The sequence below is a fragment of the Astyanax mexicanus genome, chromosome 11, assembly GCF_023375975.1.
Source record: "Astyanax mexicanus isolate ESR-SI-001 chromosome 11, AstMex3_surface, whole genome shotgun sequence".
Taxonomy (NCBI): Eukaryota; Metazoa; Chordata; class Actinopteri; order Characiformes; family Acestrorhamphidae; genus Astyanax; species Astyanax mexicanus.
The window spans coordinates 321190-336800 of record NC_064418.1 but is presented as its reverse complement, the minus strand read 5'-3'; the positions used below and the strand labels follow the sequence as shown (position 1 = coordinate 336800).

Below are 15611 nucleotides of genomic sequence, written 5' to 3'. Positions count from 1 at the left end.
TCAGAGGACGTCTGAGAAAAACACCTACATGATCGTTCTGGACGGGAATAAAATCACAGAGGATAAAAAAACCCATAAAAGAGAAAATTACCCAGAACCCCCTGAAAAACTAATCCTGTCTGGATAGGACTTTAGGTTGGCAGCATGAATGTAGCCAAAATTCTCAGTTATTATTACACCAAATGCTTGATAAATACACTGCCTGATGCCTTCAACACTGAGTTTTACTGAGTTTTGGGAAGATTTTGGGTCTAAAACCTTGTTTAGCATTAAATGTATGATAGTGGAGGGATACATGCAGAGTGCAGAGTGGCAAAAAAAAAAAAAAAACAGTTCCCAAAGAAAACACTTTTTTTTTTTTTTTCCCAGTTTTGCCTTAATTTTACCATCAACAACATTCCACAGATAAACACACATGTAGCGTCACAGGTGGGTTTGGATGGTGAAAAAAACTGCAGTTTTTGTTTGTAGATGTGGCTGTAAAAACCAGAATATTAAAAGTAGTGCCTTATCTATTATTTGCCACAACTTCTATTACTAACAGCTCCCCAACGTTGCTTGTTGTTCACACGCTGATTTCTGTTGCAAAAAAGCGATTTTGTTTACTGTGATGCATTTTTTTATAAACAGAGAACTCTGTACCTGTAACACAGGAAGTTCAGTGAAGTATTACTTTACATTAAAAACAATCAGTTTTACGCTATACTGTACAGAAAACTACACGCTGAGATCTGTAATCCTTCATCTTAAGCTGATGATAAAAGAGAGAGATATAGACTTTAAGAGAATGTGCCTTAAAATAATCCAGTTTGGTTTTGGAACAGATGCAGCTCCAGAAAATGTTTTTCTACTTTTGTTTTAGGACCAACTCATCAATCTGAAGTTCTTTGAGCCTTGTTTGTACTGTATCTTCATTTATATGTTGGTTTACTTTCAAAATAATAAAAGAAAATGAACAAAAAAAATGCCTTTTAAGATTCACAAATGCAGTTGTGTGTGTGTGTGTGTGGGGGGAGGTGAAGTCAGTATACAGTATGATTAAATTAAACAATATGGCCACTTCCTTGTTTCTACACCCATTTTAAAGGACATGTTGTAGTTCTACAAGTACAGCCTGTAGTCTGTAGTTATGATGGTGCTAAACTAGTGTGATATGCTGGTATCAGTGGATCAGATACAGCAGTGCTGCTGGAGTTTTTAAACCCTGTCCACTCAACTAAATAAACCCACAACACAAGAACAGGGTAAAAGGAGGATAAAGAATGCATTCAAAAAAATGACCATCCTACAAAATGTTGCTTTTACATTTTGACAATGAGAACCTGACTTTTTTTTTTTTACTTTCACAATGAATGGGCCAATAGAAATGCTCCAAAAATCAATGTGTTTCAAGTCAACTGGTGCCTACTTTAACATGTCGTCTACCTTTGCATTTTAAAAGGCTTTAAAAGGGCTTTTTATTTTTAATTGTGCAGCAAGCATCTTCTACCCAATTATAATAAATACTAATATTTGTACTAAAATACTACAAGAAAAGAAGTGATGTCACTGATCATTAATCAATTTCCAAAAAATGCACATAATATCAACACAGCCACAGTTTGATTAATCAGTGCTTCAGTTTAAAATGGAGAACACTGGGGGTGTTTGGGGAACTTTTCTCTGCATTGTTTCTCTATTTAGTTTGTGTTCTGATTATATTAAGCAGTTTACTTTAGAGTGCAGACCTCTACAGCAAAAAAACTATTCAGTATCTGTTATAGATCGCTCATTTTACCAATATAATAAGATTATAGAATTAAAATAGGACATAGGAATGAGCATTTAAGGTATATAACTGGCACAGATATGAAACTCAGTGCATTCAGAGCACCTCCCTGCAGCAGACAGTCAAGAAACAGGACAAGCTGAATTCTTTTATACATTTATTCCAACATCCATGAAAGAACATTAGTTTTCATCCACATTGACAGTCTGGAGACCTGCAGAGACACAACAGATAATAGTAGAGATTAGTTATGCTGGATTAACACATGAATACTTTTATTCTAGGCATAGAGGTCACTCATCTGTTCTAGTTTGATTATTTACTCAGTATCTCACAGCATGAAGCGGACAATATTCTAGATAATGCATAAACGTAATGGTCATGTTGCACGCCACTACCCAAAACAATTTGATGAAGCAGATTAACACAGGATTGTGCTGTTGGTCTACACTTTAACATCACCTTTAAAGTCCAAGCTCTACACTGGAAATGTGACCTAGTGGTGTAAACCATTTTCACAAACACAGCTAGATTAGCTAGGTTATACTTGATTCAGACTACTGAACACAAACCACTGTGAATAAATCAAAAACAAAACTGTACGCCCAACTAAAACTAGGTTCTCAATTACTAAAAGGAAGCAAAACCTCTGCTGCACAAACTGAGAAGTCAATAGTGCAGCTCTCACAAAAGCTTCATATATTAGTCAGTCAACACTACCATGTGGCAAGACCAAATCACCTTCACATATAGGTTATCAATCTCATTTACAGAGGGAAAAAATGTGGTTTTAGCTTTAATGCAATCTAAAATGTCCAGCAGGTTGCACACTACAGCTAATCTAATTTTACTATTTATCAACAGTACTAATCTTAAGAGCCTGAGACTTGTGTCTTTTCCACACAATGCTATATCCACACAGTCTGAATAAACAAACAGCTGAAAAAAACATCTGCATTAGTGAGTTCTGGAGATTTAACAAAAATAAATCCTAAATCCCTCCACAAAAAGCATGGCGTTATCTCCTGCTGAAATCAAACATGCATCAAACCTCACCAGTAAAAACTGCCTTACAGCAGGATTTCTACTTTTATCTAGATAACTTAATCCTCTTCAATAAAAGTGATTTAATTAACGACTCCTCAACTTTTGGTGCACACTTTGCTTTAAAATCTACACAGGCTGGAGTTAACGCAGTCTGAGATGTTCTCCACAGCTGAATCTCACCTTTGTACGTGGTGACTGGAACGTATGTGACGAGGGTGTACAGTTTGTTGGGAGAATCTTCGTCTTCATTACGTTTCCTGGAGAGACGCACGCGCATGCGGTACGGGACGTTCCTGAAAGGACAAACAAAATCACTGAATTATACTGAGAATAGCATTAACAAAATTACACCACACTCCTACCAGTGTTTTATTTATCACCATTCTGGAATTTCCCAGAATTTGGGCTGATTACATTTAAGAAAGGTGTTTTTTTTTGTGACAGACTACAGGAATATGTATAAATTTATAATTTATAAATATGCATATCAGCATAAAAACACATGTAACATCATACAGCATTGACCAAAATTCCCACATCGTGCATCTCCATTTATTTGTTGTTCTACAGCTTCCAACCAGAGGACAGATTCCCTGTTTTCATTCTGGTTTCTCTGGAGGCTTCTTCATGAGTTAAAGGAACTGTCCTGACGTCGTCACCAATTTACCAAACAAAAACTGGACTCAGTTCAACACTTTCAACCTCTTTTGGCACTGGTAGAGCAACACGCTGAACACAATCTATAACAGTTAACACACAGCTGTTTTCCCCACCCCTGATCTCTATCCCAATTTTGATGATTTAATAGGAGGTGGTTACCTGACTCCTTTGGCCCAAACTGCCTTGTTCAGACGTGTGTCGATGCGGACGTCTGGGGTGCCCATCTCCTTCATGGCGAACTTTCTGATTTCTTTAATAGCACGAGGTGCCCTCTTCTTGAAAGAGCTGTGGTGAAAAAAAAAACAGTTCTTTTAGAACATGTGCAGCACGTACAGAACTGTATGATGCTACAGATTCATCTTCATCTAATGCCTTTAAATCACTTACAAACTCAAACACCTCTTACTGCCTACTGACAGCGTCTAAAACCCATTAAACAGGACATTACGTCACGTTACTCACATGCCATGAATGCGTTTGTGGACGTTGATGGTGTACTCCCTGGTCACCACCTCGTTGATGGCAGAACGCCCCTTCTTTTTCTCTCCTCCTTTCTTTAGTGGTGCCATCTGTAACACATGAATCATTTATAAATATTAAATAACGTGCACTGGTTCAGCTTGTACATCAGCCACCTTATTATACTCAATATTCTCCCACTATGTTTAATAACGCAGCTTCTTTTTATGACCCATTGACTTAATGAACTTGTTTAGCTGCATTATCAGGATGCTCTTCAGATATGCAATATTCACTTAAACGAAGACTAAAGAAATGCACTACTAACCCCAATTATACTTAACTATAAAAAATAAGAAAGGATCACTAAAAATGGAAAAACTTTAGTTTCTTAGTACTTATTCAAGACCTGCTTGGTCTCTTCACTAAGTGCTGCACTTTATATTGTTATTGAACAAAAGTTATCATTTTACTTGTTGTGTCCATTAAAGATTTCACATTAATACTTGCTCAACTGACATTAAACTAAACATATTAAACTGAATATCTGTTAAATGCAACTGAACTTTTAATACTCACTGCTAACATTTGCCAAAAACTTAGGATATTGGATTAGGGTTATGTGCATTATTAGGTTAAGCATCTACAAAGCATCAATAATGGACCATCAATGGACCCCCAAATGTTAAAGTTAGTACAGATGTGAGCCACCAAATGCATGAAATGTTTACTTTTAGACTCAAAGCAGATCAGAATGCACAACACTATCCTAATCAGGAACCACTGTGCTGTAATTTGTAAAGCATTTTTTTATGTTCCATTTCTACACTGTTAAATCATGCAATACTAGCATCTCTTAGGATATATGTGACTCACTCTTACTTTTAGTTCTTGTTAACTATCTTGTTAACTATCTGTTGTTCCGACAGTTACCTAAATTAAAGCAGCAAATTTTAAACTCTGAATATAAATACTGCGGATAAGGAAAAGGAACAAACCACATTTTTGGAGAACTGTCCCTCACACGGACCCGTCACTTTTTACTCATTTCACAGCCAATAACGCATCCTTTAACCAGAGTGAGTTAACTCACTAACTTAACGCGAATTCTACATTTAAACTGAATTTTAATTAAGACAGCTTTTCTCCAATATAAACCCAAAACAACACGTTTATCTCCGTCCGCAGCGTTCACTCGCCACTAGCTAACAGCTAACCGGCTACACAACTATCCTTCACATTATCGGCGCAAACACAACTTTTTCCCACCCAAAACCGCCCCAAATATAACTGTAGTGATACTTTAGCTTTGTTAGAACTGTAATATATGAATTTGCGGCAGATTAAGTGTTTAATCTGCGCGGATGGAGCTGGATTAAGAGCAGAGCTCGGCTCTGAGGTACTCACTGTTCAGGACGAGCCTCGGAAAGGAAGGAGAACGGGCTTCTGGGTAATACAAACTCTACATCCGGGTCACCGCTCCACAGCTATAATCACATTTTAAACACTTTAATCTTCATAATATCGATAAAAATATAATAATACATTATAACATTAAACTGGATGAATATTCTGAACCCGAAGATTCAAAGTTTGTATTTGTATTTAGTGTTTAAGGGCTGAATAATAGTTGACTAAAACAATCCAGACTACAAGTCCCATAATGCCCTACGACACAACGTCTAATCTGCCGGGAGTTTCATTGTTTTTTTTATTTAACTATTAAATGTACAGGTGTGAATGTATTATTTTCAATACTTTTCAATCTAAAATAATAGAAAAACAATAATTAAATAAAAATAAACATCACATACATTATTACAATAATTAATAATAATTCATTAATAAACATCACCGATATTAATACACATAGCTGATATAAATTAATGTAACACAAATATATATTTTTAAACTCACAGTTCTTTGAAAATAACCTTCAATAGTTTGATCAATAGCCTGACACCTTGACAGGTAACATTAGTTCTCAGGTAATCAACGTGTCCCATCAGTGTCAGGATGGCCGAGCGGTCTAAGGCGCCAGACTCAAGGTTCAGACCTTCCTGTAATCAGAGGATTCTGGTCTCCGAATGGAGGCGTGGGTTCAAATCCCACTTCTGACATAACTTTTCCAGAATTTCCCCATGAGGATAAATAAAGAGTATATATATATAAATATATTACAATATAATATAGTTTGACTGATTGTTTAAGATAATGAGTTTTTAACGTCGAATTAATTGCTTGTTTATTATACAGTTGTTTTAGCCAATATAATATTCCATATGTCCATTTAAAGAACAAATCACACTAATGGATTAACAGTTGATTAATAAAAAAACTAAATATGAATCCCTCTACACTATAAAAATGAAAATAAAATCAGTAAATAAATATATCAGCTCATTTAAGTTTAAACGTATATATATATTTATGTCTTGGTTCAGACTCCGGGTCAGTAGGCGGCGGTACTGCAGCTCCAGCCGGTCTGTGTCGCGCGGTGACCCGGAGAGAGAAGAAGACCCGTCCCCGGGTTTGGAAGTGTTGGGAGTTATTTTGTTGTTTATGGACAGTTTTTTACTCTTTTTGAGAGATTTATCTTTATTTCTGATGTTTATTCCTGTTTTAGTTTTATAAATGAAGATCAGAGAGATCTCAGAAAGCTCCAGGTCTTAATGAACCCCGGGTTTAAGGTAAGTTATTCAGGGAGGGTTAGATTAGCGATTTCATACAGATTCGGTCTCAAAATCGATTTAATTTTATTTTCCGTAAAACAGGGATAATTTATTAATTGTTAGTTTAATGTGTTTAATTTTAATACAAATGCATGAGTTTATAAAATGCACACATATGGGTAACGTATATTTCTTATCTAAATCTTAAACAGTGATGTTTCCTGTATTGGGCAGATTATGGTTATCTATCGTTAGATTAATATTCTGTCTGTAATTTAGTTATATAATGACGCTAAATAGCTGATTACTGTGGGCATAATTTAAGTTAAGCACCAAAAACTAACATAGTTTAACCCCTTCAGTTCTCTCTGACAGGATACCGGTAGATGTGTGACTGGTGAACTAGTTAACTATTCCGATAGGACTAACAATTATTTCGATTATAGATTAATCATTGCCGATTATTTTCCGATTAATCGATTATTGATTTGATAAAATGTTATTTAACCCTAACTGCATTAGTTTTTATCTATAATAGGATAATGGCTAAATAATGGTTAGAAAATAAAAGTATTAACCTAACACTAATCAAGTTACACTTTGCTTATATAACCGAACACCGTGGTTGGTGTGGTGCAGTGGATAACACAACCCACTGCCAGTAAGCTACCATCTGGTCTGGGTGACTTCAGAATGCTGCTCTACACCAATAAGAGTCCTTGGGCTAGACTCCTAAACTAACACTACATTGGTCCACCTCTGTAACAGAAATAACCACTGACTGTATATTAATTCAGGTTTATTCCAATAGTATATAAACTGTCACTTCTGAGATGTATATTTTGTATTAAGCCCAACAATACATAAACTTAAAAACTAAAAACAACTTTCAAACAGATGGATCAGTTATAATGATGATAATTTGTTAATAATTTGATTATTCCTTTGTTTATTATTATTTTTTATCTTTTTTTTTACTTAAAATTATAGCAATAATTATAACATCAATAATTTTATTGTTTTATTTCTTGTTTTATTGTAACAGTGGTGATCGATTTGCCAGAGTGAAATCATGACCCTCGCCCCCAAAGAGCTGTCCAACCTGCTGGGCATCATCTCGGAGGAGGCGTGTGGAAACACCTTCGAGAGCCTCTCTAATGCCTTCCATCACTGCTTCGGGAAGGCTGAGCACTTCCGGGTCGGCTCGGTTCTGGTGATGCTGCTCCAGCAGCCAGATCTGCTGCCCAGTTCTCCTCAGCGTCTCACTGCTCTGTACCTGCTGTGGGAGATGTACCGCACCGAGCCACTCGCTGCGAACCCGTTTGCTGCGGTCTTTGCTCATCTTCTTAATCCATCTGTTTCTGGTGAGGAGCAGGAGAAACCTCTGTCAGGTAGGATTCAGATTTATACTGAGTTTAAGGAGCTGCACTTTCTGATTTACTGTTTGAGAACACACTGTAACACAGTATAGAGAGATACAGCCCATGTATGTGATCACAGGATAAACCAACAAACTAATATTTGTTAACTACCTCATTAACCTGCAGTTTTAGGTGTGAATACTATTGATAAATGAAGTATTGATTAAAGAGTATGGAGTACTTTGTGCAGCTGGAGCTGTAAAAGCTAACCTGCGTGATTTGTTTTGGGAAACACTGTAGTAAGTCATTTACACAATGTTAAATATAATTATTTTTTTCAGGTTTCCTCCCACCCATCACACTGCCGGAGAAGTTTTTCCTGTCTCAGCTGATGCTCGCTCCTCCGCGGGAACTGTTTAAGAAGACGCCGCGGCAGGTTTCCTGCATGGACGTGGGCACGGCACCTCAGGCCATCGACATTAGCGGCCTGCAGCTCGCTCTCGCTGGTAAAAATACATGGTTATAAACCCTGTAGTAATTAAAGCCTTATTGTTTTGTATTATACATACTCCTGACAGTAGAATAAGTCACCTATATAAAAGTCAAGCAAAAATATAAATTAGAATAAAAAATACTGTGATGTACCATAAAACTGCCAGAATCTTGAAAAGATTTAAGTAGTGCACCAACGTAGTGTATGTTGGTCAAAAATTGTTATGTATAAACAGTATATTAGAAGTCTTTTTATTCTAATAACTGTTGTATAAAATTCAACAAAAATGTTGTGTGTTCCAGAGCGCCAGTCTGAGCTTCCTACTCAGAGTAAAGCCAGTTTTCCCAGCCTGCTCAGCGACCCTGACCCCGACTCCTCCAACTCTGGCTTTGACAGCTCTGTGGCCAATCAGATTATAGAGTCTCTGGTCACTGGACCACGCCCTCCACTGGAGAGTGAGTATCGCAGGATCCTGTAAAGTAGTTTAATTTAAGTTGGAGGCAGTTTTATTTTATGAATAATAAAATAATGCATTCTGAAGGATGAATTCTGTAAGACGTGTCTCTGCTCTTCCTCTCAGGTCACTTTCGTCCCGAGTTCATCCGGCCGGCTCCTCCGCTGCTGGTGTGCGAGGACGAGCTGGCGTGGCTGAACCCGTGCGAGCCGGAGCACCGCGTGCAGTGGGACCGATCCATGTGTGTGCGGAACGGCACGGGCGTGGAGATCAAGCGCATCATGGCCAAAGCTTTTAAAAGCCCTCTGTCTGCAGCACAGCAAACGCAGGTAATGCAGCAGTATCCCTGCACACTACTGCATGTTCATATTCTGACCTAAAACGTAAGGGCATGCTTAGTTTTTAGAACTGGTTCAAATCCCGGTCATGCAGCTTGCCATCAGCTGCTGGAGTCCTGAGAGAGCACAGTTGTCCTTGCTCTCTCTCTGGGTGGGTACAGTACAGTAGATGGCACTCTCCCTTTCCCCTCATCACTCCTAGGGTGATGTGGATCAGCGGATCAGCACAAGGCTGCGTTGGGTAATTGACCTTGTCAATTGGGGGGAAAACGGGATAAAAATTAGAAGTAAAAAATAAAATAAAAAAGATTTTTTTCTTGTTCTTCTTATTATTGTTCAATTAACATCAATGTTGTTTAAATGCCTATAACAGGGAGGGGTGTAGGAAAATGTCAGAATATTTTTTTAATGTATTCATTATTAATTTTTAACCTTTTCTTATACATATGTTACTGTAAAATATTAATTTAGTTTGTTTCGTGATGGTTTTTTTAAGCCTTGACTGCTAGGTAGCAGTGTTGATCGCTCTCTTCTGATTAATATTGATAGTTTCAGATCCAGTCAGTGTGTAGATCTGGTGATTTAACTTTTCTCTTTCTGTTTTTTATTATTCAGCTGCTGGGTGAACTGGAGAAGGACCCGAAGCTGGTGTACCACATCGGGCTAACTCCGGCTAAACTGCCTGATCTGGTGGAGAACAATCCTCTGGTTGCTATTGAGATGCTGCTGAAGCTCATGTCCTCCAGTCAGATCACAGAGTATTTCTCAGTTCTGGTCAACATGGACATGTCCCTACACTCCATGGAGGTGGTCAACAGGTACGTCCCTTTATTACAGAGCTGCTCAGATTAAAAGTGCTGTCTGAGGCTGGGACTTATGCTGCTTTTTTAGGTTGTGTGGGAATTATTGTATTTTAGAGATGAGAGGACATGAACGGCACCACAAACTCAGATTCACCAGTGGGGAAACTCAGATCTTTAGATAGACCCAGTGTTGGGGGCGTGTCAGTAACGAGAGGTCATGGCGAATGCCAGTATGGGTCCTGCTCCTTCTTTAAGTTTATTAGCAGTATTTTTAAGCGGTTCAGGTTGTACTTTAGTTTAGTTTTGAGGGCAATTTGCACTAGTGTTACTGAGGAACAGCAATAAGCTAATTAGAAGGACCCAGAAAGTGTTGCCTCGTGCATATATATTGATTTTATGCGCAGATATTTTTAAACAGTTTTTTATCAACCTGCTTCAAATATAATACAATAATATATTTGACTTTAAATTTTTGGCTTCTACACACTTCAATTCTAGTTTTGGCATCACAGATTTCAATTATATTCATTTCCTTGAGATGTTCCTACTGCTAATGTTAAAACTGATTTTAGTTCAGTAAAGTTTCACGCCTCCAGTTAAAGCTGCTGCTGTTGTTGTTGTTGTGCTGCAGGTTAACCACAGCAGTGGATCTCCCACCTGAGTTCATCCACCTGTACATCTCCAACTGCATCTCCACCTGTGAGCAGATCAAGGACAAGTACATGCAGGTGAGTCTCTACAGTCTCAATTTAAAAACCTGACTTTAGACGGGACACTGACTCAGGTTTATATCCTAAGAAATGTTTTAGCCTGGTCTTATTTTGTATATTTCTTTATTTAAACAAGACTCATTCAGATAAACAAGGTAACTAATTAGAACAGGAAAAAATAAAAAGATGATAAATGATAAATATGACTGTGTTCTAGATAGACCCAGACAAACCCTAGGAGATTACATAGAAGAAGATAAATAAATATATAAATATTAATACAAGAACATTTTATACATTTTATATTTGCTGTTTTTATTTTCAGAATAACATCTTAAAGCATCTTGTTTGTAATATTCAGTGTCTTGTGAGTCTTTCTCAATGTTCCAAAATGTTTATTATTCTTTTTATCTACTTATTTAAAACTTGAGCAGTCTGTTTCTTTTACTGTGTATGTATGAAAAAGATGTGCCCTTTTTATAATGCACTGATGAACTTTGCAGGACTAATGATCAGAAATCAGAAATACAGAAAATGCACAGGCACAGCTAAAATTACTTAATTCTGTACTGTAGGGACTGCGAGAAGTGAATATATATATTTTACATATGACTAAAAAATTCCTAATTTCATTCAAGAAATGAGTAAATAAATAAATCAGTAAGTCAAGCAATATGTTAATAATTAAATAAATAAATAACCTGTTTATCATGAATGATTATTTATTATTCTCTTATTGACTCCCATCTCTCTCTCTCATCCCTCTTCTCTCTCTCTCTCTCTCTCTCTCTCTCACTCATCCCTCTTCTCTCTCTCTCTCCCTCTTCTCTCTCTCACTCATCCCTCTTCTCTCTCTCTCTCCCTCTTCTCTCTCTCACTCATCCCTCTTCTCTCTGTCTCTCTCTCTCTCACTCATCCCTCTTCTCTCTCTCTCTCTCTCTCCCTCTCTCTCTCTCTCTCTCTCTCTCTCTCTCTCTCTCTCTCTCTCAGAATCGTCTGGTGCGGTTGGTGTGTGTGTTCCTGCAGTCTCTGATCAGGAATAAGATCATTAATGTTCAGGATCTGTTTATCGAGGTTCAGGCGTTCTGTATCGAGTTCAGTCGGATCCGAGAAGCTGCCGGACTCTTCCGTCTCCTCAAAACCCTGGATAACGGAGAGACCCCCGCAGAAACCAAACCCACCAAATAGTGACTCTTCCAGATTTACAGACTCTCGCTGAAGCTGAAGCAGCGGCGCTCTGGACCTGAATCTTTCAGTGGCCACATGTTTAATATTATCTGTGTTAAATTTTTGGGTCCTTCCTGCGATTTTTATGTTTTTGTTTGTTTGAGAAGAGCAGCTGAAGATGTAATAAAGACCGGACCAGCAGAGATGATCTAAACTCACTCTGAACAGACTTTAAAAGCTGTGACTGTATGATCCTCTGTCTTCTGAAAGATCTGGACTGATTAACCTCTTCATTTCAGGAAACTGATTTTCCATTTAAACCTGCATAAAGAATTATGTTCCAGACAAAACATAAAGATGTCTCAGTTTTTCCCCTCATACTCTGAACTCTGTTTCTCTCAGAGCGTTTCTGAAGGTAATAGACCCTTTTCTTAAAGGGATGTTATGTGTTATAATCTTTATTATAAAAGCATCCACCTGCAATGACCTCTGTCTAAAATTGAATAATAAAAAAGAAAACAGAATTTAAAGTGAATGCTGTTTTAAATAAGTGTTGAATAAATTTTAAACACAATGTTTGCTGATCACTGGAGCCCACAAGCAAGCTAATCAGTCTTTATTTGTTCATCATATACACTGTATGTCCAAACAGATGTAAACACTTGTTGTTGTTATTAGTGGACTAAGGCTACGTTCACATTACTAAAAGCCACTTTGCTCAAATCTGATTTTTTTTGCTCAGATCAGATTTGTGTATCTTGTCGGTTCACATTCACTGTAAATGTAAGTGATCTGTATCTGTGTGTAATGTGAACACAGAATCTGTTCCTGAATCGTCTCACATGCTGCACATTGATACAGTTGTGGTCAAAAGTTTACATACACTTGTAAAAAAACATAATGTTATGGCTGTCTTGAGTTTTCAATAAGTTCTACAACTCTTATTTTTCTGTGATAGAGTGATCGGAACACATACATGTTTGTCACAAAAAACAGTCATAAAATTTGGTTCTTTCATAAATTTATTATGGGTCTGCTGAAAATGTCACCAAATCTGCTGGGTCAAAAATATACATACAGCAACAAAATTTGTCAATTTTGGTGATGTAGCGAGTTGTGTCAATCAAATTAGCTTCATGTCATGGCCTCTTCACTTCTTGTAAGTGATTCTGATTGACTACAGCTGTTGACTTCTCATGAGCCCATTTAAATAGGGCTCATTTGACCCAGTGATTAGACTCAGCTACAAAAGCTACAATAGGAAAGTCAAAGGAACTCAGTGTGGATCTGAAAAAGCGAATTATTGACTTGAACAAGTCAGGGAAGTCACTTGGAGCCATTTCAAAGCAGCTACAGGTCCCAAGAGCAACTGTGCAGACAATTATACGCAAGTATAAAGTGCATGGAACAGTTGTGTCACTGCCACGATCAGGAAGAAAACGCAAGCTATCACATGCTGCCGAGAGGAGATTGGTCAGGATGGTCAAGAGTCAACCAAGAATCACCAAGAAGCAGGTCTGCAAGGATTTGGAAGCTGATGGAACACAGGTGTCAGTCTCCACAGTCAAGCGTGTTTTACATCGCCATGGACTGAGAGGCTGCCGTGCAAGAAAGAAGCCCTTGCTCCAGAAAAGGCACCTTAAGACTCGGCTGAAGTTTGCTGCTGATCACATGGACAAAGATAAAACCTTCTGGAGGAAAGTTCTCTGGTCAGACGAAACAAAAATTGAGCTGTTTGGCCACAACACCCAGCAATATGTTTGGAGGAGAAAAGGTGAGGCCTTTAATCCCAGGAACACCATGCCTACTGTCAAGCATGGTGGTGGTAGTATTATGCTCTGGGGATGTTTTGCTGCCAGTGGAACTGGTTCTTTGCAGAAAGTAAATGGGATAATGAAGAAGGAGGATTACCTCCAAATTCTGCAGGAAAACTTAAAACCATCAGCCCGAAGGTTGGGTCTTGGGCGCAGTTGGGTGTTCCAACAAGACAATGACCCAAAACACACATCAAAAGTGGTAAAGGAATGGCTAAACCAGGCTAGAATTAAGGTTTTAGAATGGCCTTCCCAAAGTCCTGACTTAAACCCCATTGAGAACATGTGGACAGTGCTAAAGAAACGGGTTCATGCAAGAAAACCATCACATTTAGCTGAACTGCACCAATTCTGTCAAGAAGAGTGGTCAAACATTCGACCTGAAGCTTGCCAGGAGCTTGTGGATGGCTACCAAAAGTGCCTAGTTGCCGTGAAAATGGCCAAGGGACATGTAACCAAATACTAATGTTGCTGTATGTATATTTTTGACCCAGCAGATTTGGTGACATTTTCAGCAGACCCATAATAAATTTATGAAAGAACCAAATTTTATGACTGTTTTTTGTGACAAACATGTATGTGTTCCGATCACTCTACACTCTAAAAAACAGAGGTACGATATGAGTACTTTTTTGTACTCGAAGGTACATTCTTTATAATTGTACTCTCAAAGGTACAATATTGGTCTTTACGGGGTCAGATTTGTTCCCTCTGAAGTACAAAGTCATTTCTAACAGCAATAAGTACAAATTTGTACCATTTAACCAGCCAAAGGGTACATTCAGTATTCTGTATCACTGTACTAATGAACAATATATATTTAAATTGCACATTTTTTATTTGAAAGCCAGACAATTTTGTATCATCAAGTTTTTGAGCCATATTTAGTTGATGATAACGTTTATAATCTTTATGATCTTTACTGCCACAAAAACCATGGGTACAAAAAAGGACTTTCACTGAAAGGTACTTTTTTGTGCCTCAATATAAGGTACAGCCCCAGCGACAAGCTTTGTACTCTTTTAAGTACAAATCTGTACTTATATTTCTTAGAGTGTATCACAGAAAAATAAGAGTTGTAGAACTTATTGAAAACTCAAGACAGCCATAACATTATGTTTTTTTACAAGTGTATGTAAACTTTTGACCACAACTGTACCTGTATAAACACCTCCTTCTTCACCAACAACAAAACCCCTCATATTAGAGAGAGGAGAGACTCGTAGCTTTATAAAGGGAAATGGATGAGTTAGCAGCTCATATGTGGAGCATCTTTTGCTGGAGTGGAGAGTAAACAGCTGCTCTGAAGTTCATGCTCAGCTCCAGGAGGTGAAAAAAGGACAGGCGGTTTGCTTTTGCTGTTTTTGCAGCAAGAGATGCAGTGTGGGTACGAGAGAGAATCACGTAGCGCTAATGCGTAAAAGAAAAAAGACGCATGAATTCAGATTAGACCGTTTACATTCATGTCGCATGTCTGTGGATCGGATACGTATCCGATTTAGGACCACATATCAAAGTGTCTAAAATCTAATCTGAAAAGAAAAATGGATTTGGTATGTTCACACTGCCATGAAAAAATCAGATCTGAGCCACATTGAGCAAAAAATCAGATTTGAGTCACTTTAGCTTGGTAATGTGAACACAGCCTAAGATTAATTTACTGCTGTGCTGACACACGGACACAGCTTTTATAAGACACATTAGCTCTATAAAACTTTTAGATTTTCACCAAAACCAACATCTGTAGATGTATAATTGTAGTTTTCATTCATTTAAAACTATTTTACTATTTATGTTTAACAAAATCTTTACCCTCCTTGTTCAAATCTGAACTAATCTACACACACGCAACGTTGCATTCAGGC

The 15611-nt window shown here is 37.7% G+C and overlaps 2 protein-coding genes and 1 non-coding gene across 4 annotated transcripts; 2 read left to right on the top strand and 1 right to left on the bottom strand.

Moving 5' to 3' along the window:
• Positions 1–1912: 1912 nt before the first annotated feature.
• On the bottom strand, positions 1913–5421 carry rpl31 (ribosomal protein L31). 2 transcript variants are annotated; one of them, XM_007235499.4, is made up of 5 exons: positions 5342–5421; positions 3938–4044; positions 3635–3760; positions 2996–3108; positions 1913–1982 (listed from the first exon to the last, which is right to left on the bottom strand). In XM_007235499.4, exons 2-5 carry the CDS (start codon positions 4042–4044, stop codon positions 1951–1953), a joined length of 378 nt encoding a protein of 125 aa, XP_007235561.1. In that variant the 5' UTR covers positions 5342–5421; the 3' UTR covers positions 1913–1950. The 2 variants fall into 2 exon arrangements, with proteins under 2 accessions (XP_007235561.1, XP_022522999.1); XM_022667278.2 differs by having other exon boundaries at positions 4933–5344.
• Positions 5422–5944: 523 nt separating this feature from the next.
• On the top strand, positions 5945–6054 carry trnal-caa (transfer RNA leucine (anticodon CAA)). Its single transcript has 2 exons — positions 5945–5982; positions 6009–6054. It is a non-coding gene; the product is annotated as a tRNA-Leu (tRNA).
• Positions 6055–6414: 360 nt separating this feature from the next.
• cnot11 (CCR4-NOT transcription complex, subunit 11) lies at positions 6415–12456 on the top strand. The gene is made up of 8 exons (XM_007235500.4): positions 6415–6624; positions 7652–7997; positions 8309–8473; positions 8763–8915; positions 9041–9243; positions 9868–10070; positions 10687–10783; positions 11756–12456. Exons 2-8 carry the CDS (start codon positions 7679–7681, stop codon positions 11951–11953), a joined length of 1338 nt encoding a protein of 445 aa, XP_007235562.1. The 5' UTR covers positions 6415–6624; positions 7652–7678; the 3' UTR covers positions 11954–12456.
• Positions 12457–15611: the final 3155 nt, after the last annotated feature.